Source organism: Orcinus orca, chromosome 6, assembly GCF_937001465.1.
Source record: "Orcinus orca chromosome 6, mOrcOrc1.1, whole genome shotgun sequence".
NCBI classification, from domain to species: domain Eukaryota; kingdom Metazoa; phylum Chordata; class Mammalia; order Artiodactyla; family Delphinidae; genus Orcinus; species Orcinus orca.
In genome coordinates, this window is record NC_064564.1 from 73,646,023 (window position 1) to 73,670,130 (window position 24,108).

Below are 24,108 nucleotides of genomic sequence, written 5' to 3' on the forward strand. Positions count from 1 at the left end.
ATAAAGGCCATATATGACAAACCCACAGCAAACATCGTCCTCAATGGTGAAAAACTGAAACCATTTCCACTAAGATCAGAAACAAGACAAGGTTGCTCACTCTCACCACTATTATTCAACATAGTTGTGGAAGTTTTAGACACAGCAATCAGAGAAGAAAAAGAAATAAAAGGAATCCAAATCAGAAAAGAAGGTGTAAAGCTGTCACTGTTTGCAGATGACATGATACTATACATAGAGAATCCTAAAGATGCTACCAGAAAACTACTAGAGCTAATCAATGAATTTGGTAAAGTAGCAGGATACAAAATTAATGCACAGAAATCTCTTGCATTCCTATACACTAATGATGAAAACTCTGAAAAGGAAATTAAGAATACACTCCCATTTACTATTGCAACAAAAAGAATAAAATACCTTGGAATAAACCTACCTAGGCAGACAAAAGACCTGTGTACAGAAAACTATAAGACACTGATGAAAGAAATTAAAGATGATTCAAACAGATGGAGAGATATACCAAGTTCTTGGATTGCAAGAATCAATATTGTGAAAATGACTCTACTACCCAAAGCAATCTACAGATTCAGTGCAATCCCTATCAAATTACCAATGGCATTTTTCACAGAACTAGAATAAAAAATTTCACAATTTGTATGGAAACACAAAATACCCAAATAGCCAAAGCAATCTTGAGAAACAAATCAGAGCTGGAGGAATCAGGCTCCCCGTCTTCAGACTATAGTAGAAAGCTACAGTAATCAAGACAGTATGGTACTGGCACAAAAACAGAAATATAGATCAATGGAACACGATAGAAAGATAAATCCACACACATGTGGTCACCTTATCTTTGATATGGAAGGCAAGAATATACAATGGAGAAAAGACGGTCTCTTCAATAAGTGGTGCTGGGAATAGTGGACAGCTACATGTAAAAGAAGGAAATTAGAATACTTCCTAACACTATACAGAAAAATAAACTCAAAATGGATGAAAGACCTAAATGTAAGGCCAGAAAGTATAAAACTCTTAGAGGAAAACACAGGCAGAACACGCTATGACATAAAGCAAGATCCTTTTTGACCCACTTCCTAGAGTAATGGAAATAAAAACAAAAACAAACAAATGGGACCTAATGAAACTTAAAAGCTTTTGTACAGCAAATGAAACCATAAACAAGATGAAAAGGCAACCCTGAGAATGGGAGAAAATTTTTGCAAACAAAGCAACTGACAAGGGATTAATCTCCAAAATATACAAGCCGCTCATGCAGCTCAATATAAAAAAAAAAAAAACCCATACAACTCAATCCAAAAACGGGCACAAGACCTAAATAGACATTTCTCCAAAGAAGGTATACAGATTGCCAACAAACACATGAAAGGATGGTCAACATCACTAATCATTAAAGAAATGCAAATCAAAACCACAATGATGTATCACCTCACACCAGTCAGAATGGTCATCATCAAAAAATCTACAAACAGTAAATGCTGGAGAGGGTGTGGAGAAAAGGGAACCCTCTTGCACTTTTGGTGGGAATGTAAATTGATACAGCCACTATGGAGAACAGTATGAGGGGGTCCTTAAAAAATTAAAAATAGATCTACCGTATGACCCAGCAATCCCACTATTGGGCATATACCCTGAGAAAACCATAATTCAAAAAGAGTCATGTACCACAATGTTCATTGCAGCACTATTTACAATAGCCAGGACATGGAAGCAACCTAAGTGTCTGTTGACAGATGAATGGATAAAGAAGATGTGGCACATATATACAATGGAATATTACTCAGCCATAAAAAGAAACGAAATTGAGTTATTTGTAGTGAGGTGGATGGACCTAGAGTCTGTCATACAGTGTGAAGTCAGAAAGTGAAAAACAAATACCGTATGCTAACACATATATATGGAATCTAAAAAAAAAAAATGGTTCTGAAGAACCTAGGGTAGGGGCAGGACAGGAATAAAGATGCAGATGTAGAGAATGGACTTGAGGACCTGTGGGGGGGGAAGGGTAAGCTGGGACAAAGTGAGAGAGTAGCATTGATATATATACACTACCAAGTGTAAAATAGATAGCTAGTGGGAAGCAACTGCATAGCACAGGGAGATCAGCTCGGTGCTTTGTGACCACCTAGAGGGGTGGGATAAGGAGGGTTGGAGGGAGGCTTAAGTGGGAGGGGATATGGGGATATGTGTGTGCATATAGCTGATTTACTTTGTTGTACAGCAGAAACGAATATAACATTGTATAGCAATTATACTCCAATAAAGATGCTGAAGAAAAAAAATTACTCTAGCTAATAAAATTTGTTTATTTACCTATTTGACAATAAGTAAATAAATGGGCGTTCTACCTCCATTTTCTTTATCACTAACTGAACACAGTTTATAGTTAATATTTGTTTATGTCTCTTTTCCTTCTCCTCCACTAGATAGTAAGCTCATGTGGAACCTGTAACTTTCATTTATGAGTGCTTAAATAAATCAGGCACAAAGAAGGTGCTTAGTAAATTTGTCAGTAAATGGATGAATGCATAAGATGAACACACACATGTAAAATTACTTCCTTTTATTTTTCTATTGCCCTCTTGCTCAAGTTTTTACTCTTATACAGTTTTCTTAGCTTCTTCTTGTAATAAATAATATCCTTATCTTGACTCTGGCAAAGAAGTGATAGTGCCACTCTTTTTCATGATAGTAGAGGTGGCATGGGGTTAGGGAACAGATTTTCTGAGAAAAAGCACCCATTTTCTTCCCTCCACCATTCTCCCATGCAGTCTCTACCCTTTGGTCCTCATTCCCCAGCACTTATATTATTTAACTAGATTTTCTCAGCAACTGTTAAGATAAATGATGTTATTTCTATTTTCTGAGAAAATTGAGGGTCATAAGTACTGAGTAACAATCAAAGGTCAACAAACCAAAAACCAGTCCAAATCCACAGTTTAAAACCAGGTCGGTAAAATGTGGAAGTTCACCGTTTCTTTTTCCAGCCTATCACTCTGCCTCTTGTTACAGATAAAGCGTGGATTCTACCTACATTACATGTGCTATGGAGGGAAGAAGAAGCCTCCCGGGCTTAGCTCACTGGGCAGGGCAGGGATCGGGAAGTTAGTATCATGCTGGAAATTCTTCGAAGAAAAGCTTGAGTCTTACACATATGGTTCTGACTAAATATCATCGTTTGTGTGGTCCAGGGTTCATTCTTTCATCTGCCCAGTATTGTTCCATGTTGGAAGCTACTTCATTAACAACATCCAGAAGAATAAAGGATGATTAAGTCATCTTATAAGTCAGCAACATAAGATGGCTCTCAAAATTTTCTCAGGAAATTACATAGCATTATTTCCTAATCTATCCTTATTCTTTGTAAATGTATAGTTCTGGTTAGATACTGAGGAAAAGACTACTTTCTGTCATATTTTATAAAACCTGTTTTTATAACTGCAAGTATTTAAATCTTCCATCTTCACACCATCCTAAGAGCATTGCTTTTTTTCTGTTTCCTTCCACTCTTCACCCACATATTTTGAAATATATATTCAATCTTTACATATTTCCATATTATGTAGTGATAGCATTTTATTCTTTTAGACTGAACACTTTCTTTGTTCTGGTAATAAAGAATCAGTAGACAAAATATTTCAAAGCTTAATGTGCATTATTCCCAAATTGTATTTGTTTTCTTAGTTTGATGCTATGATAAAATGAAAGGCTAATTGATGGTTACTGTATATTAAAGTGGACTAACTAAGTCGATGAGTAAAAGTTGTCAAGGAACTGGATGATCTTCTGGCAATACTATCCTGGCTAAAGAAAAGTATTTAAAAAAAATCATATAAGTTTATCTAAAGACATGTAAGGCAGTTGAACATAAAATTAAACTGCAATCTAGGATTATTATTTAATAGGCTATTATTTTTTATCTTTGCAATATATATAGGCACTAACAATTATATATGTCTTCCTAGACATGACAGAAGGAACCCTTGAAATATAAAGTGTATTTTATAAGCTATAGATGTACTTTTCCTCTAATAAAACATGTAAACTTACTTGACATTTATATAAACTCATTAAATAACTTCTATATTCATTCTTGTCAAAGGTAGTATTTCAATTTAATTATGATTAGGGACTTATTTAAATCACTATAAAGATCTCATTCCTCATCTAATGATGCCAGGGACAAATATAAAGCTGTCTATATCAGCATTGCTCATTTATTACACCAATTTTCCAGAATATATAGGTCATTCTAAAAGCTCTCCCTGAAAAAAATATAAAGTAGCTTTTTAATTCTCAAAGTTCTCATCAGAATTAAAATAGGTCAAGTTTTTAGAGCATAGAGCTGTGAGATTATTTTTATTTATTTGAGTTTAGGGAATATTCCGAGATGTTTTTTCTCTTAGCTTTATTAAACATTTGGGCATTGTACTGGGTTGAACTGTGCTCGCCCTACCACCTCCCCAAAAAAGAGATGTCTACCAGGAACATGTAAGTGTAGCCTTATTTGTAATAAAGGTCTTTGCACATGTAATTAAGGTAAGGATCTCAAGATGAAGTCATTCTGAATTAAGGTGAATCCAGTAACGAATGTCCTTATAAGAGAGACAATGAGAGGTACATAAAGACACAGAGGGAAGAAGGCCATTTGAAGATGGAGGCAGACATTGGAGTTATACTGCCACAAGCCGAGGAACGCCAGGAGTTGCCAGAAAATGGACGAAACTAGAAAAGATTCTTCCCTAGAGCCTTTGTAGGGTTGGTGGCCCTGCCAACACTTTAAGACTTCTGCCCTCCGAAACTGTGTGAGAATGAATTTCTGCTGTTTTAAACTACCACATCTGTGGTAATTTGTTGCAGCAGCCCTAGAAAACTAATACAAGTATACATTTGATACTAACTGCAGGTTTTGAACTCCTTTAAATGTTAGTCTGTGTCTATTCTGTGTTTATAGATAAGATCTTTTCTTTGAAGTATATTAAAGAGTGAATATCTGTCATTAAAAACAGGAAAAATCCTATATACCTAACATTCCATTTATCTCATAAAGTTACTGTTTTGGCTTTATTTTATCTACCACAGATGTGGCTGGTGGTTATTCATCTTCCATGCTTGATGCAATCAGAAGAGCAGTGATGGTTTCCAACGTGCTTTCAGTTAATAAGATAAATGCGAAAAGCCTCACCCTCAAAGAGGTCTTCAGACTAGCTACTCTTGGAGGCAGCCAAGGTAATGAGCATTTTATTTCTCACACGATGTACATACAACCATGCCAATGTGTCCTTTGCTGCAGTGTGAAGGCTCGTGATAGTGGCATCAGCAGGCACCCCCATATTCATGACTGTTGCATCTCATATAATATAACCAAAACTTAGCAAGTACATGTTCAAGCATGTGGTGGAGGCATCATTCTTTAAGCAAGTTCCCTGTTTTTGGCAGAAGAGATGTTCAGTATGCAATTATCATATTAATTGTTTTAATGGATACTTGCATTGGTCACATGCATACGAGTTCTTTAATCAGTTTTTTTCCACTGAGTCAAGTAACATGCTCTCTATTGGCTTAAGTAGTAATAATAACAATAATGGCCAAGACTTATTGGGCCCTTACCATGTGATAGGCACTATGCAACATGCTTTATGGATGCTGTTATTTAATCCTCAGAACCACTATTAATTCCATTTTACCAACAAGGTACCTGAGTGAGGCTTACACACCTGTCAAGCTACAGTGTGCCATGATTTGAATCCAGAAAATCTGATGCGAGAGTGCAGGGTGTTACCCACCGCCTTCCACTGCAATATCTTCCTGTATAAATCCTGGCTTAGACTATGTATTTTGTTTATATACTTAAGTACACTAATTACCCAAGCCTCTTTCAAAGGAGAAAGATGGAGAAGTATAGTTGACTGATATGCAAATATTGTTCATCACCTTTTCCCAGTTCTCACATGTAACTGTATTTTTACTGAAAAAATAGAAAGTGGTAACTGTATTGCTCTCTGTCACTTTAAGTATTATAGTATAATCTGGATGGATGATGGTAAACATATCATGAAACCTTAGGTAGTTAGTGAGAAAAACATAGATCTTAAGACAGGCGTATATTTTTAATATATTTTAATATTTTTATATTTACGATATATACCCTAGATCTTATAGATGAAGTATGATGGAGGCCAGGGTATCCTGGGAAGAGAAACTTCCTGGCTCTTCTCTGAATGTTCTGGGCTATGATGAATGCCATAAAGAACATTTCAAGAAAGAAAGCAAAGGTCATGTGCTTTGCATTTCCCCCAGTCTTATGATTTCATTTTCTAAAGTTCCAAGTTTTAAAAGTTCTGTTCTTTAAACAAGTGTGACACTCCCTACCCCACCCCCGTTTTCACATCTGAGTTGTCCTACCATCTGATTTTCATGGTGTAAATTACTTGTATTTAAATAGTGCTTTTTTTATTCTAGGCTCTCTGTGAGTTGTTTCATCAGGATCCTGTATGCGACCAGGCCGGCATGGGGTGCTTACCAAATCATTTCTACCTTACCGTATAGCTTTCAAATCTATTTTCTGGGCCGCTGTTATGAAATTTCTTCTCAGCTTGTGTCTCTACAAGAGTCTGAGTGAATGAGATGAATGCATCCCTGTTTAAAGTTGCCATCTTCCCCGCTTTACATTCACTCTCAAGATCAAGATGTGCATAAATCACCTTCACAGAGCCAACATTTGCTCCAAAGACAGTAAAACTGCATTTCCTAAAATGCATTTGAGTTGCTTACCAGCCCAGCTAGGCCTCTCTGAAATAATGTGAATTTAGATCAATTTACAATTCACTGACAGTAGCTGTGGTTTTTTTTGGTTAGTTCATACCTGAACTCCCCAGGTTCTAACAAACAGTCCAGTTAATTTATATATATATATAATACCATCAATTCCTGGCAAATGAACCTGGTTATCTGGCCTATTAAACACACAGTTTTATGTTGAATACAGTCATCAAAAACTCACGTTTGTCATGCTGTTTGTCAAGGGAAAAACGAAGTAGAGTGTAATCGATGAAGGAGGAGAAAATTTCCAGTGATTTTCTATTACATTCAGTTCTTCCCCCCACCATCAGTGGAAGTCACCTGACCACTTTTAACATTTCTAATTATGTTTGCACCTCTTTAAGAACTCTTTAGCTAAAAAAATCTTTTTCTTTTCTGAGAATAAAAGAGTTGCCCTTTTAAATAACCATTTAAGAACAAGCAAGATTTCTAAATCTGTGCTTAGAGCATTGCCAAAAGACTTCTGGATATCCATACCTAGAAATATAACGTAGTGGGTATTGTCTAACAGGAATATGGTGTCTAATATTTTCACATAGGACTGTATTCTGACAGTGCCAGAATACAGCAAATACATGTAAAAATTCAAGGAAGTAATGCTGCACTCCAGTTGACCTTTCTTTCATGCATGCTTCTATCTGGAACACTCTATCCAGATTCTGGCTTTAAGGAGCTTTAAATTCAATACCTTCATTGACCAGGAAAACCAACTACCCTCATCTTCTGAAACTAAACCATAAAAATGAGAGATGTTCTTCCTCGACATCCACTATTCACGGAATAGGAATTCTAGCTGGGAGATGGATCAAGTCAATAGACATTGTTGACCTATGCCCTATTTTAGAGAACCATTCTTCTCTGGCAACGAGAAAATCTTTAAGGTTACAGAGAAATTAGTCTGCTTTCAAAAGCACTGGGACTCTTGAGTTATGAAAATCTATTTACTTTCAGAAGTGAATTTTTTCTATTCAAAGGATTTAAACTAAGGAACTTAGGATGGATATGCCTGCATTGAAAAATATGCAAAAAGATAATTATTTTTTACTTACTTGAAGTTCATTTCACTGCCACAAAAATAGACCTTGTCAGCTATTTCACAGAACAAAAAAAAAAAAAAAAAGGGCAAGGAAAGGAGTTGGAATGTTGGAAGGAGAATAGGAGAGAAAGAGAAAGATATTATGTCCATCATCATGTTTCTTAGAGAGGTGAATGGAAATCACAGACCAGTTGGACTGTGAAGGGAACTGATAGAGCTGAAACAGAGAGACAACATCAGAATTACGATCATGGTGTTGAAGAGAACTCTTTTTATTCTCAGATTTTGCTTTCCCTGTGCTTACTCTGCCTTCTGTAAGTCGAAGTCTTGCGACCTACTGGAATGCTTCACTATTAAGATACTAATTTTTTTCTAGTGACACACTGGCAGATTCTGTCCTTGCAAACTGGGATATTTGCATGGTCCAATGGCTAAAAATACTAACTGTTTATTAATTTATTCCATCCTGTAGCCCTGGGGCTGGATAGACAGATTGGAAACTTTGAAGTGGGCAAGGAATTTGATGCCCTCCTGATCAACCCCAAAGCATCTGACTCTCCCATTGACCTGTTTTATGGGGATTTTGTTGGTGATATTTCTGAGGTACGTAAAAGGAAGTTGATCAAAAAGCATTAATTTCATGAACTAGTCAGTCACAACAGCTTCCCTATAGAAAAAAAATAGACACTGAAACATTTATTGGAATGCAGGAGAATCTTATAAGGGAAGCTAGATCCTTTTTTTTTTTAAACATATTAATTCGAGTATCATTGCTTTACACTGATGTGTTAGCTGCTGCTGTATAACAAAGTGGATCAGCTATACGTATACATATATCCCCATATCCCCTCCTTCTTGCGTCTCCCTCCCACCCTCCCTATCCCACCCCTCTAGGTGGTCACAAAGCACAAGCTGATCTCCCTGTGCTATGTGGCTGCTTCCCACTAGCCATCTATCCCACGCCTGGTAGTGTACACAAGTCACTGCCACTCTCTCACTTCATCTCATCTTACCCCTCCCCCTCCCCGTGTCCTCAAGTCCATTCTCTACATCTGCGTCTCTGTTTCTGTCCTGCCCCTAGGTTCTTCAGAACCTTTTTTTTTTTTTTTTTAGATTCCATATATATGTGTTAGCATATGGTATTTGTTTTTCTCTTTCTGACTTACTTCACTCTGTATGGCAGAGTCTAGGTCCATCCACCTCACTACTAATAACTCAATTTCGTTTCTTTTTATGGCTGATAATATTCCATTGTATATATGTGCCACATCTTCTTTATCCATTCATCTGTCGATGGACAAGTAGGTTGCTACCCTGTCCTGGCTGTTTTAAATAGTGCTGCAGTGAACATTGTGGTACATGATTCTTTTTGAATTATGGTTTTCTCAGGGTATATGCCCAGTAGTGGGATTGCTGGGTCATATGGTAGTTCTATTTTTAGTTTTTTAAGGAACCTCCACATTGTTCTCCATAGTGGCTGTATCAATTTACATTCCTATCAACAGTGCAAGAGGGTTCCCATTCTCTACACCCTCTCCACCATTTATTGTTTCTAGATTTTTTGATGATGCCCATTCTAGCGGGTGTGAGGTGATACCACATTGTAGTTTTGATTTGCATTTCTCTAATGATTAATGATGTGGAGTATCCTTTCAAATGTTTCTTGGCAATCTGTATATCTTCTTTGGAAAAATGTCTATTTAGGTCTTCTGCCCATTTTTGGATTGGGTTGTTTTTTTGATACTGAACTGCATGAGCTGCTTGTATATTGTGGAGATTAATCCTTTGTCAGTTGCTTTGTTTGCAAATATCTCCCACTGTGAGGGCTGTCTTTACATCTTGGTTATGGTTTCCTTTGCTGTGCAAAAGCTTTTAAGTTTCATTAGGTGCCATTTGTTTATTTTTATTTCCATTTCTCTAGGAGGTGGGTCAAAATGGATCTTGCTGTGATTTATGTCATAGAGTATTCTGCCTATGTTTTCCTCTAAGAGATTTATAGTGCCTGGCCTTATATTTAGGTCTTTAATCCATTTTGAGTTTATTTTTGTGTATGGTGTTAGGGAGTGATCTAATTTCATTCTTTTCCATGTAGTTGTCCAGTTTTCCCAGCACCACTTATTGAAGAGGCTGTCTTTACTCCATTGTATATTCTCCTTTATCAGAGATAAGGTGACCATATGCGTGTTGATTTATCTTTGGGATTTCTGTCCTGTTCCATTAATCTGTATTTCTGTTTTTGTGCCACTACCATACTGTCTTGATTACTGTAGCTTTGTAATATAGTCTGAAGTCAGCGAGCCTGATTCCTCCAGGTCCGTTTTTCTTTCTCAAGATTGTGTTGGCTATTCGGGGTCTCTTCTGTTTCCATACAAATTGTGAAATTTTTTGTTCTAGTTCTGTGAAAAATGCCACTGGTAGTTTGATAGGGATTGCATTGAATCTGTAGATTCCTTTGGGTAGTATAATCATTTTCACAATGTTGATTCTTCCAATCCAAGAACATGGGATATCTCTCCATCTGTTTGCATCATCTTTAATTTCTTTCATCAGTGTGTTATAGTTTTCTGCACACAGGTCTTTTGTCTCCTTAGGTAGATTTATTCGTAGATATTTTATTCTTTTTGTTGCAATGGTAAATGGGAGTGTTTCCTTAATTTCACTTTCAGATTTTTCATCATTAGTGTATAGGAATGCAAGAGATTTCTGTGCATTAATTTTGTATCCTGCTACTTTACCAAATTCATTGATTAGCTCTAGGAGTTATCTAGTGGCATCTTTAGGATTCTCTATGATAGTATCACGTCATCTGCAAACAGTGACAGTTTTACTTCTTCTGTTCTGATTTGGATTCCTTTTATTTCTTTTTCTTTTCTGATTGCTGTGGCTAAACCTTCCAAAACTATGTTGAATAAGAGTGGTGAGAGTGGGCAACCTTGTCTTGTTCCTCATCTTAGTGGACATGGTTTCAGTTTTTCACCATTGAGAATGATGTTTGCTGTGGGTTTGTCATATATGGCCTTTATTATGTTGAGGTAAGTTCCCTCTATGTCTACTTTCTGGAGGGTTTTTATCATAAATGGGTGTTGAATTTTGTTGAAAACCTATTCTGCATCTATTATCATATGGTTTTTCTCCTTCAATTTGTTAATATGGTGTATCACACTGATTGATTTGCATATATTGAGGAATCCTTGCATTCCTGGGATAAACCCCACTTGATCATGGTGTGTGATCCTTTTAATATGCTGCTGGATTCTGTTTGCTAGTATTTTGTTGAGGATTTTTGCATCTGCATTCATCAGTGACATTGGCCTGTAGTTTTCTTTTTTTGTGGGATATTTGTCGGGTTTTGTATCAGGGTGTTGGTGGCCTCGTAGAATGAGTTTGGGAGTGTTCCTCCCTCTGCTATATTTTGGAAGAGTTTGAGAAGTAAGAGTGTTAGCTCTTCTCTAAATGTTTGATAGAATTTGCCTGTGAAGCCATCTGGTCCTGGGCTTTTGTTTGTTGGCAGATTTTTAATCACAGCTGCAATTTCAGTGCTCGTGGTTGGTCTGTTTATATTTTCTATTTATTCCTGGTTCAGCCTCGGAAAGTTGTGCTTTTCTAAGAAATTGTCCATTTCTTCCAGGTTGTCCACTTTATTGGCATATAGTTGCTTGTAGTAATCTCTCATGATCCTTTGTATTTCTGCAGTGTCAGTTGTTACTCCTGCTTTTTCATTTCTAATCCTGTTGATTTGAGTCTTCTCCCTTTTTTTCTTGAGTCTGGCTAATGGTTTATCAGTTTCGTTTATCTTCTCAAAGAACCAGCTTTTAGTTTTATCTTTGCTATTGTTTGCTTCATTTCTTTTCCATTTATTTCTGATCTGATCTTTATGATTTCTTTCCTTCTGCTAACTTTGGGGGTTTTTTGTTGTTCTTTCTCTAATTGCTTTAGGTGTAAGGTTAGGTTGTTAAATATTTGAGATTTTTTTTTTTTCCTGAGGTAGGACTGTATTGCTATAAACTTCCCTCTTTGAACCGCTTTTGCTGCATCCCATAGGTTTTTGGTCATCATGTTTTCATTGTCATTTGTTTCTAGGTATTTTTTGATTTCCTCTTTGATTTATTCAGTGATCTCTTGGTTATTTACTAGTGTATTGTTTAGCCTCCATGTGTTTGTATTTTTTACATTTTTTTTCCTTAATTGATATCTAGTCTTATAGCGTTGTGGTCGGAGAAAATACTTGATACTATTTCAATTTTCTTAAATTTACCAAGGCTTAATTTGCAAGCCAGGATATGATCTATCCTGGAGAATGTTCCATGAGCACTTGAGAAGAAAATGTATTCTGTTTTTTTGGATGGAATGTCATATAAATATCAATTAAGTCCATCTTGTTTATGTGTCATTTATAGCTTGTGTTTCCTTGTTTATTTTCATTTTGGATGAATTGTCCATTGGTGAAAGCAGGGTGTTACAGTCCCCTATTATTATTCTGTTACTGTCGATTTCCCCTTTTATGGCTGTTAGTATTTGCCTTATGTATTGAGGTGCTCCTCTGTTGGGTATATAAATATTTACAATTGTTATATCTTCTTCTTGCATTGATCCCTTGATTATTATGTAGTGTTCTTCCTTGTCTCTTGTAATAGTCTCTATTTTAAAGTCTATTTTATCTGATATGAGAATTGCTACTCCAGCTTTCTTTTGATTTCCATTTGCATGGATTATCTTTTTCCATCCCCTCACTTTCAGTGTGTATGTGTTTGTAGGTCTGAATTGGGTCTCTTGTAGACAGCATATACATGGATTTTGTTTTTGTATGCATTCAGCCAGTCTGTGTCTTTTGGTTGGAGCATTTAATCCATTTACATTTAAGGTAATTATCAATATGTATGTTCCTATTACCATTTTCTTAATTGTTTTGGGTTTGTTTTTGTAGGTCTTTTCCTTCTCTTGTGTTTCCTGCCTAGAGAAGTTCCTTTAGCATTTGTTGTAAAGCTGGTTTGGTGGTGCTGAATTCTCTTAGCTTCTGCTTGTCTGTAAAGGTTTTAATTTCTGTGTCAAATCTGAATGAGATCCTTGCTGGGTAGAGTAATCTTGGTTGCTGGTTTTTCCCTTTCATCAATTTAAATATGTCCTGCCACTCACTTCTGGCTTGCAGAATTTCTGCTGAAAAATCAGCTGTTAAGCTTATGGGATTCCCTTGTATATTATTTGTTGCTTTTCCCTTGCTGTTTTTAATATTTTTTCTTTATATTTAATTTTTGATAGTTTGATTAATTTGTGTCTTGGTATGTTTCTCTTTGGATTTATCCTGTATGGGACTGTCTGTGCTTCCTGGACTTGATTATTTCCTTTCCCATATCAGGGAAGTTTTCACCTATAATCTCTTCAAATATCTTCTCAGTTCCTTGCTCTTTCTCTGGGACCCCTATAATTCGAATGTTGGTGCATTTAGTGTTGTCCCAGAGGTCTCTGAGACTGTCCTCACTCTTTTCATTCTTTTTTTTTTACTCTGCTCTGCAGTAGTTATTTCCACTGTTTTATCTTCCAGGTCACTTATCCGTTCTTCTGCCTCAGTTATTCTGCTATTGATTCCTTCTAGAGAATTCTTAATTTCATTTATTGTGTTGTTCATCATTGTGTGTTTGCTCTTTCGTTCTTCTAGTTCCTTGTTAAATGTTTCTTGTACTTTCTCCATTCTATTTCCAAGATTTTGTATCATCTTCACTATCATTACTCTGAATTCTTCTTCAGGTAGACTGCCTATTTCCTCTTCATTTGTTTGGTCTCATGGATTTTTACTTTGCTCCTTCATCTGCGTATTTCTCTGTCTTCTCATTTTGCTTAACTTATTGTGTTTGGGGTCTCCTTTTCTCAGGCTACAGGTTCATAGTTCTTGTTGTTTTTGATGTCTGCCCCCAGTGGGTAAGGTTTGTTCTGTGGTTTGTGTAGGCTTCCTGGTGGAGGGCACTGGTGCCTGTATTCTGGTGGATGAGGCTGCATCTTGTCTTTCTGGTGGGCAAGACCGCATCCGGTGCGTGTGTTTTGGGTTGTTTGTGACCTTATTATGATCTTACGCAGCCTCTCTGCTGATGGGTGGGGTTGTGTTCCTTTCTTGCTAGTTGTTTGCATGGCGTGTCCAGCACTGGAGCTTGCTGGTTGTTGAATGGAGCTGGGTCTTAGCATTGAGACGGTGATCTCTGGGAGAGCTCTCGCTGATTGATTATTATATGGGGCCAGGAGGTCTCTGGTGGTCCAATGTCCTGAACTCGGCTCTCCCACCTCCGAGACTCAGGCCTGACACCCGGCTGGAGCACCAGACCCTGTCGGCCACACGGCTGGAGTGCCTTCAGAGTTGGAGAAGCTGGCCTGCAGTGGCTCTCCTTCTGCACTGCACATTAGAATCACCTGCTTCTTCCTTGTTTTGCCCCAAAGGCAGTGTTCCACAGAGAAAAACAGTCCCCTTGAAAATAGTCACAGCTTGAGATGGCTTTTTTTTTTACTTTGTGCTTAGGTTTCATTTGCTCACAGTGGGTCACAGAGGGTCACAGTGGGTCAGAGAGGCCTCGCACCTGGCTCTTCCTATTGGGGCTCCTACTTTGGAATCTAGATCCTTTTAAGTTATTATAATTTCATGACAATAATGGTATTAAAGAAACACTTGTATTTGAATATATTTGTATATTTGAAGGTATTTGGCTATAAGAAGCCATAATATAGCTACCACTTATTGAACACACTTGCTGTGTGCTAGATGGCATGGGATTAATACATTATTTTTGTTTAATTATCAGAACAACTATTATGAGAGCCAGGTGCTATTAATATTACCATGTCGTTTATGGGGCAGTGAGGCTTAAGGGAGGCTAAATGGTTTACCTAAGAACTCATGGCTAGTAATTAGTAGACAGAGTTTGGATTCCATCCCAGGACTTTCTGACTTCTGGAGTCTGGGCTCTTGATCACAATGCTACATGGATTCTCTTAATTATAAGAAAATGAGTTTTTTTACTTTGTTCCTCTTATCATGTTTTTCTGTGTATAAAATAAACTAGTTCTTACTTTAATAACAATTCTTTTTGAGACAGTTTTTCTTTAAAACTTAACTACTGCCATTTATAAATTGATCCATTTATGAGAGTAAATGTGATACTAAATGTAACATACTGAGGTTTTTTGAAGAAAGGGGCTGGATTATTTGAAGTTGATACCATTAGTTATTTACATATTACTTATTCTTTTACTTTTTTATTAGAGTGAGTTTCTGGGAATAGGGCTTAGACCCATTCATCCAGTCATTTTTCTTGTATTATACACCTCTTGAAATGTTTAAATTATTATATTAATTTTTTTTTTTTTTTTGCGGTACGCGGGCCTCTCACTGTTGTGGCCTCTCCCGCTGTGGAGCACAGGCTCCGGACGCACAGGCTCAAAGGCCATGGCTCACGGGCCCAGCCGCTCCACAGCATGTGGGATCTTCCTGGACAGGAGCACGAACCCGTGTCCCCTGCATCAGCAGGCGGACTCCCAACCACTGCGCCACCAGGGAAGCCCTAAATTAAATTCTTTAATTTTTGTTAACACTTTCCTCTGAAGATTTCAAGGTTCTATGTTAAGAATTTTCAGGCAATGGGAAACATTTGTTAATAGTCAGTACTTTTTTTTTTAGGCAAAAGACCATTTCTTTTTCATTAATAAAAGTCGATTTTGGGATGTTCAGTCGATGCCAGCTTAGGTGAGACAGTGATTGTTAGCCATAGAAGCCAACTCCTATGAGTAGAGTTAGGTCTTTTGGGGCATACTTTAGCATTTTGACTTGGGATACTGGATTGTTGATGACAAATAAGGCTTCCCCTTTACCCTTTCTGCCCAACTCTGTTATTGGAATAGCCATCAGTGTATCCATTTCTGGGACCAAGTTCCAGCCAGGCTAATGTATACAACAGAGAGAAATACCTTTTAAATGGATGGATTACATGTCTTATCTCAAGACCTTTTTCAGGTTTAAATTCAAAATATTTTCACTGTAACTCTTTGATATGGAATGCAAGACTAAAGAAATTCACATGTGGAAATGCAAACAGACATTAATTAATCAAGATAGCATCTTTTATGTAAATATATAAATAAGTTTTGGCACTGAAATGTACAACTAACACATTTTTCTCCTCTGTGGGTTTAGCCATAATTTTGGTAATATGTATATTTACAAAAGAAAAAAGTCTGTGTTTAGAAAAAAATAAAAACAGATTTTTGCCATTGAGAAATAAATTTATATTTCTGGATTTTGCCAACCACTGTTGGCTGTGAATTTGCTTTTCTAAATGCACAAAATATTCTTTCTCCTTCTTATTATTATTTTTCATTTTAGGCTATTATCCAGAAGTTCCTCTATCTAGGTAGGTATATATGTCTCTATACTAAATAAAATCTTTCTTTGTCTCTTGGGTATGCTCTCTGCATTTATTGTACCATATGTTAAGCCTTATGTGTGATCATTTGCTTTGATTCATTATATTTTTTAACATTCCTTGGCATTGAGCCCATTTATGGCACAATATTTAAAGGCACTATTTGAAATGAATACGCTCCTCTAGAACATAGTCATAAATCCTAAACTGAGGAATGGCAGGCCAAGGAGAAGAGATCATCCTGTACCTTCTTCCTACACTCGTTCTGTAACCCCAAGTCTGCCCTAGCACATTGTATTTGTGATTGTGGTGGAGTCTTGCCACACATGCTTTTTAACGTACTCACATTCAATTCTATTCACTGAGAGAGAGAAATAAATAGTGCAGAAGATTCTACTCTTCCTCCCACTCCATTGAGTGAGCTCTGAGTTCTGAGTTAATTTGGGGTGGGAGAGACACATGTGGTATTTCTTTAAAAAGCTCAGTTCTTGCAGGCCCTTCATCTCACCATGCTGCTTATGATTCTGGGGTGTAAAGATAAGTATTTCTTTTACACTTGGGGCTGGAAAAGGAAACCACTCACTTCAGCTGAAAGGACGGTGATTGGGGGTTGATTCAATTTTATGTGAATTCTGCTTTAGGCGTGTATTTCAGACTCTAATCCTCAAATTAGGTGCAGCGTCTTCTTTTGGTCATATCTACCTGTTCAGATTATAAACAATGATTCCTTGATTTTTCTTTCAGGAGATGACCGAAATATTGAAGAGGTGTATGTGGGTGGAAAGCAGGTGGTTCCCTTTTCGAGCTCAGTGTAAGACCCTCTGCATCTACGAGTTCTCCTGGGGTAACACAGTTCTGTGTTTTCTTGTGCCCAGGCGGAGTTAGGAAGTCAAAAACCAGTACCTTGTTCTTGGGATGACTATCTCCTTCTGTGTCTAGTTACAGTATTCACTTGACAAATCGTTCAAAGGAAGTTGCTCTAATTCTCAACTCTCTGGTTGGGAGGATTAAAAATTTCGCCTTTTTGAGCTGTTTAGATTTACTTTAAAGCTCAAACGTAAGGGAATGTTATTACTGGTGGTGTTCTTATTATGAGATTTAAATAAAATCTATTTCACATTTGGACATGTGGAGAGAAAAGATACTCTTATAAGGTTAGATATTTTGAGCTAGTAAATGTGAAAATTAGAAAACAGAAAATGAACCAGTGAATATATTTTTGAGGGAGAAAAAATTAGACTATGAACATGCGTTAGAAAATGACTTCAGATTGTGTTTGAAAATTATATACTGAGCATACTAATTTAAAAAGAGAACTTGTTGAATTTTAAAATGTATTTCTCGATTGACCTTGTGTTCTGGAAATATGCACTTAATGGAACTTGCATTTCAGAGATATGTTATTGTTGTGCTTTGCCTTCTTTGGGGATGAAATGTCAGAAATTGAATGCCACATGCTTTCTTAATATAGTTCTGTGCTTCAAAGTGTTTGACAGAAGTTGGGTATTAAAGATTTAAAGTTTCTTAGGAATATTATTCATATAACTACGTGGCATAAATAGCTATACTTTTGTGTACTTTAAAATCACAATGTATAATTGTGTGATGCTATTATTGCTTCATTTTTATTAGAAGAGAAACAAATTTCATACTCCACTGTTGTGTAGATTGGAGTCTTTCATATATTGGGACAAGTGCCGGGATTCCAGGAGCTGTCAATACTAAAAGGAAGGGTTTCATTGCAAAGACCCATTCTCCCAAAGAACTATTCCATAGTTGCTGGAAATTTCATACTCAGATATCAATCTGTTAGAACTTTAAATGAAGGACAAATCCTACTAGATAAATATTATTTAAAATCTTTAAACCTTGCATATTGAAAGTACTCTATTTTTCAATTTTATCTTGTCTTTTTCATTCCTAATAATTTTCAGGGCATTAGAATTTTAGGATAATGAAAAATATTTAGATGTCCCACTACTGTTTATATTAACAGGACTTAATCTATACTAGACATCTAGAAACACTAAACAAAGCAAAGAGTGTTTTCATGCTTCCTAATAGTGTGCTTTCCCATAACGTGGAATTAAAAACAAATTATGACTTCATGATAAATCCTTAAGAAATATTGATATGAATATTATTTAAATATTATAGTTTTCTCAGTTAACTCCAAATCCTATAAACCAACAAGGAAAAGGAGTAGTTTTCTTAATAATATCCTAACACTCATACCTAGGGCTTAGGGCTTAGGGCTGACTCCTTATTATCACCTTATAGTAAAGAACTTTATGTAATATATCTGCAGAATGAAGAAGAAAATTTGTTCTCTGGTACTATAAATTTTATTCTTATATAGTCATGCTAATTCAGCAGTAATTTGCTCAGTCTCTGGCCCCTCACCCCTGGAGAAACACTTCTAGACTTGGGTATACCCTACACCTAAAGATAGAACAAATATTTGGTCTCATTTAAAAAGCAGAAACAAAAAACCAGAGTTTGTGTTGTGAGGTATTAAGTAACTCAGTAAACCCAGTTTCCAGTCTCAGTCTAGAATTCCTAGTTCCTGAGCCATGTCAAAGATGCCCCACCAAGTTTCTTTCCATTTCTCTATAGTGCCAGTAGGTATTTTCTGCTTTATCTCCCCAGTCCCTGCCAAAGGAACTTGGTTATCTAGTTTCTAACTCACATGAGTGGGCTTAGGAATTTGGAATGACATGTGCAAGATCCAGTAATAGGCAGAAGCTGTTCTTAGCCTTTGCAACATCCTACACTTTTACCTTCCAAAAGGGTGTACATTTTGATGTTGAACATCAACTTTCATTTAGATTTAGGACTTACATGCAGCAAACATAAATAAGTGTGGCATCAGAAGCAGGAATAATGGCCATATACAACCAATCTGTCAAATATTAAGTTTAGCCCTGATAATATGTTAAGACCTGAATATCTTTTCTAGTACGAATAGAATGTATTGAAATGTTTACATGTACTTTGATCTCCCTGCATTACTTATAACTTATGTGTTTTATTTCCCAGAGTGCAGTGTTGCTGAGTGTTGCATATGCTTTTTGTGGTACTGCAGGCATTAGCCATACACGTGCCCAGATGTTCTGCACTTTGAAATGTTGCCTTTACTTAATGTGGGTTGACTTTCTGAATTGCGGAAAGGCAGTATTCCAAGCCAATCCTATTTGTCACTTTATGTGTGAATATTTTGCTCTCTGACAGGAAAGGAAGAATTAAAACATCTTCTCAGCCCCCTCACCCTACTCTGCACTATTTGCCTCAGGTTTCATGACATTTTTAATGGAATACACTTTAACAGGTAAAAACGTATTCAATAGTAGTGACTATCATACATTTAAAAATATTTTTGCAACCAGAACAGAAAAGCAGGCTAATCAGCCAACATGAATTTAATTTTCAAAAAAGAGTAAAATGTAGGATTAGAACAGGAAAGGTTGTCCTGGTAATTGTAAACTGAGACCAAGGAAACTCTGTCCCCTTATTTATTCTCCCAGCTTCTTCTGATCTAATTGTCAAAGGTTTTAGAATCCAAGAGAATATCTTGGAATAAGCTTCCTTCATGCTAGGAGGAGGTCTTTCTAAATTAATATTATGAGCATTGAACCTCACTGCATCTCTTTTAATTTTTGTGAGAATTCTGCACGGTCAAGAAAGGAAGGCAGTGGGGAAACACCCCTGTTACGCTTAGCTGATTTGAAGTGTGCCCTTGAATATCCCTGTTGGCAGCTACAGTTGAGATCTCAGAAGGGAAACAATGGCTGTGAGATCCAGCAATGTAGTTTGAATCTTCATTCCCTTCCAGACTCTTCCTGTTTTTAATTTTTTCACCTCAGAACCAGACATATGGAAAGCTTTAAAGACAAGCTGGAAGGCACATTGTATCAATTCTACACGTGTGCTATACATGGAAGATATCCCGAGCTGGATGCTCCTGTAGCCTGCTGGACAGAGGTGATGATGCTGGAAGCAATCACATGTTTTTTTTCTTTTAAAGAGTGTTCTGAGTTATTGAAAGGTAGACTACAAAATATGTCATGGGCAATGTCTTGAAGAAATGTTTAAACTGGTGGATTTTTGTGAATTTTTAAGGTTTTTTTTCTTTGCAATTTCAGATCTACTTAGCCACTTTAGGTATTACTTTGGACCCTGACACTTTTTTAATGTCTCTAAAGCATGGAAAGAAGTGCAGAAATGAACAGACACGTATTAGAAACCCTGGCATTGGTCCCATGCATGTTTTCATGCCCAGCCCCTCCTTCATTTCCCTCCTACAGTCTTGAGTGTGAGAGATCAAGAGGTGAGGAGTTAATTTGTAAATCTGATACAAATTGAGTGAAATGCAAAAGTTGAACAGGCCAATGGTGAAACTAAATATAAATTCCAAGATGGTTTCCACAGTCCACCGGATTCAAGTGACTTGAGTAACAGCCATTATGTGATTGTTGTGTTCACTTCCTACTCAAAAGCCTGTCAGAAAGCATTCTTTATTGAAAACCACCTTACATTGTGTTAAACTTCTGATCGCTGCTATTAAGAATATATATACATATGTATTCATGGGAACATTTTTTCTCAATATTTGTATGATTTGCTTATTGTTCCTATGCTGAGTGAGCTCCTTTTTGCTTCAGACAAAAATAAACGAGATTTTGTGTTTATGTGTTTTTGTTGTTGTGAGTTCTATCGATCTGATAGAAGGGGGATTAATCTTAAAGTGGTTTCTCCTTTTAACGTGAATTTTAAGATTGAAGGGGGTCAACTGTCTGGTGATGGATGGAAACTAAAATTTTTGGTGGTGAGCATGCTGTAGTGTATACAGAAGTAGAAATACAATGTTGTACATATGAAACTTATATAATGTTATAAACCAATGCTATCTCAATAAGAAAAAAAGAAATATCATAAGACTGGAAAAAAATAGAATATTTAGCTGTGGGCCAACATGTATCTTCTATCCTATAATAGTCACTATACACAGCTTTTAAAAATTAAGCTATAGCTATAATGTTCAGCTCTTTAGAATCAGATTACTGTTGCCTTTGATTTAAGCATAGTTGATATTTCTTATTTTTTAAGCCACAACCCAGAATGAGACATGCACTTTAACATCAAGAATTAGTTCACACATACACACGTGCATGAGCATTTAAAACCAACGTCTCACAAAATGCTACTTTCCCTATCTGTGATACCCTGGGCTATTTCTCATTCTGTTCTATTCTCTGTAATTTTTTAAATGCTGATAGCGAATTTCCCCCTTGGTTTCTTGAACCTCCAATGAGTTATCACCAGCACTGAGGAAGCAGTTTCCAGTGTCATTTGAGCTGTATACTTTAAGTCTCCGTGACTTCATTCTGTGATTTGGCCATGACATGAGGGCCTGCCTTAGGATCATGAGGATTAAATAAAATAATACATAGCCAGCACTTAAGATAGCAGCTGGAACAAAGCGAGTGCTCACTGTATGGTAGTTATTATCTTTAAAATGAATACAAACTGAACAGAAATAAAAATCATTTAAAATGTGTTTTTCTCAGTTTTTTAGAATTGAAATCAAGTGGTGTTAAGGATCTCTCTGTACATAAAAATATTCTGTAAGGATTAAATCTGATTTTTTCTGGCACTATTCGGCACTATGTTCATTATTTTTTATTTATAACAAGAAGCCTATAAGAGTAGTAGATCTGGTCTATAAATTCTCCCTCAATGTTCTGAGCAACTTACTAAGCATCTTTTTTTTTCTCCTAAGGAACAACTTAGTCAAAATACCCAGAAGAGAATGTTCATGTGCATTATGTATAGCAATAAAGTCTGCCTCATTTAATTTGCACACTGTAGGCCAGAGTTCTGTAATGGGTACTTAATAGACAAAAACAAATTACTGCATGGTACTCAATTCAGGATTTAAATAAAATAAGACATGAAATATATATAACTGCCATTTAGACATGAAATACATATAACTGCCAGTAGCAAAAAGGGCCTGTAGTAGGGTATTTTAAGACTCCATGAAAAGGCACTCAAAGGAACTGGGCCCACAAGCAGTTAGTTGTCACTAACAAGGAGTAGGGTTATTTTTTCAAACCCTGTTTGTAAATGGGATAAGTGAAGTATTCTGTTTTTTGAAATGACAGAACATTATTTTAAAGTATAACTAACTTTTCACTAATTCAGACTCATCTCCTTTTACCATCAAGGCTGCCTACACTATCACTGTAAAGTTACATTAAATTTGTCATACTCCTTGAATTTTTTCATGCTTCTATATTAGTAAGATCTATATTTCAGCCTGGAAAGAGAGAGAGAGGTGGCTAAAAAAGCATTCTCTAGGGCTTCCCTGGTGGTGCAGTGGTTGGGAGTCCGCCTGCCGATGCAGGGGGTGCGGGTTCGTGCCCCAGTCCGGGAGGATCCCAGATGCCGCGGAGCGGCTAGGCCTGTGGGCCATGGCTGCTGGGCCTGTGCGTCCGGAGCCTGTGCTCCGCGGCGGGAGGGGCCACGGCAGTGAGAGGCCCGCGTACCGCAAAAACAAACAAACAAAAAAGCATTCTCGGGCTTCCCTGGTGGCGCAGTGATTGAGCGTCTGCTTGCCGATGCAGGGGACACGGGTTCGTGCCCCGGTCCTGGAAGATCCCACATGCCGCGGAGCGGCTGGGCCCGTGAGCCATGGCTGCTGAGCCTGTGCTCCGCAACGGGAGAGGCCACAACAGAGAGAGGCCCGCGTACCGCAAAAAAAAAAAAAAAAAGCATTCTCTATGGCAAAAACTTTGTAGAGAAATTTTTCAGTGGTAACTAAGAAAAAATAAAACATTTTTGCCCCAAGGTAAAAAGTGCTAAAATATGAACAGATATCATGGAATTTCTCAAATCACTGGGGCCTTCCTCAATTGCCTAGATTCTGCTCACCCTATAGGGAATAAAACAAACATTTGTTTCCCTATTTGTAGAAAGAAAGCTCAAAGTCATAGCAGTAAAATCTAACATAAGAGAAATAAAGGCCCTAGAAAGATTACCATTTATTCAGATGATAAGAGGTTCTCATACACTTGCTTAAAAACCTAAACTTGAAGCTTCACTGTGAAGTTAATTTCTGTCCTTTTAATCCTGGATAGTCTCCACATCACACTTTCGTTTTACTGCTGTCAAATAAAGCCACGATCCATAAATGAGTAAACCAAGGAAGAATTTTACTCTTGATTTTTCTCATGACTAAATTTGCTTCCTGGAGTACTTGAGAGACCTGAAAGAGCTTTGATGTTTTCTTTCTCTTTCTGCAAGAGTTGATTCCATCCACACCTGAGCTGGGGAATAAATGCAGAGATGTCTTTGTGCTTGGAAAGCACTTTGAAAACATTGACTGAAGCACATGAACAGATAAAGACATGAGAGGCTTCTGTTATTTCAAAGGATAACCTAAGAGGCTCAGAAAAAGCAGCACACATACTTCTTTCAATTCATGAACACTTTCCTCCTAGCTGAACTATGAAAGATGAATCGGGCTTTGAAAATTATGTATTCTGAATTAATTCATATAACCACAACAAAACCTTCAGTATCACAAACATGTCCCAGCCTGGTGCAGTGGCACAGTATGCACTCAGTAAAATCTCATGGCAAAGTTTTGGTAGTGTGCATGTAAAAGAGAAGCTATGGAGTTTGGGTTGTTTGTGGTTGCTTTTTTAAGCTCAGTGATAGGTCTGTGGATATCCAGGACAATTGCACAATCTCTTTTGAGTCGCTTATTTACTGTAACTTATAGAGGGAAAAAGACACCATTATGAAAAAAAACCTGTACAAAATCTTCAT

At 36.9% G+C, this 24,108-nt stretch overlaps 1 protein-coding gene across 2 annotated transcripts in view; it reads left to right on the top strand.

Moving 5' to 3' along the window:
- GDA (guanine deaminase) overlaps nucleotides 1-20,963 on the top strand; it is a 135,096-nt gene extending 114,133 nt beyond the window's left edge. The window contains exons 11-14 of one of the 2 annotated variants that reach the window (XM_004276388.4): nucleotides 5,101-5,247; nucleotides 8,349-8,479; nucleotides 16,236-16,263; nucleotides 17,020-20,963. In XM_004276388.4, coding sequence (XP_004276436.1) covers nucleotides 5,101-5,247; nucleotides 8,349-8,479; nucleotides 16,236-16,263; nucleotides 17,020-17,090 — 377 coding nt within the window. In that variant the 3' untranslated portion in view covers nucleotides 17,091-20,963. The remainder of the gene's footprint in view (nucleotides 1-5,100; nucleotides 5,248-8,348; nucleotides 8,480-16,235; nucleotides 16,264-17,019) is intronic. The other variant, XM_033440180.2, reaches the window with a different exon arrangement.
- The last annotated feature ends 3,145 nt before the right edge of the window (nucleotides 20,964-24,108 follow it).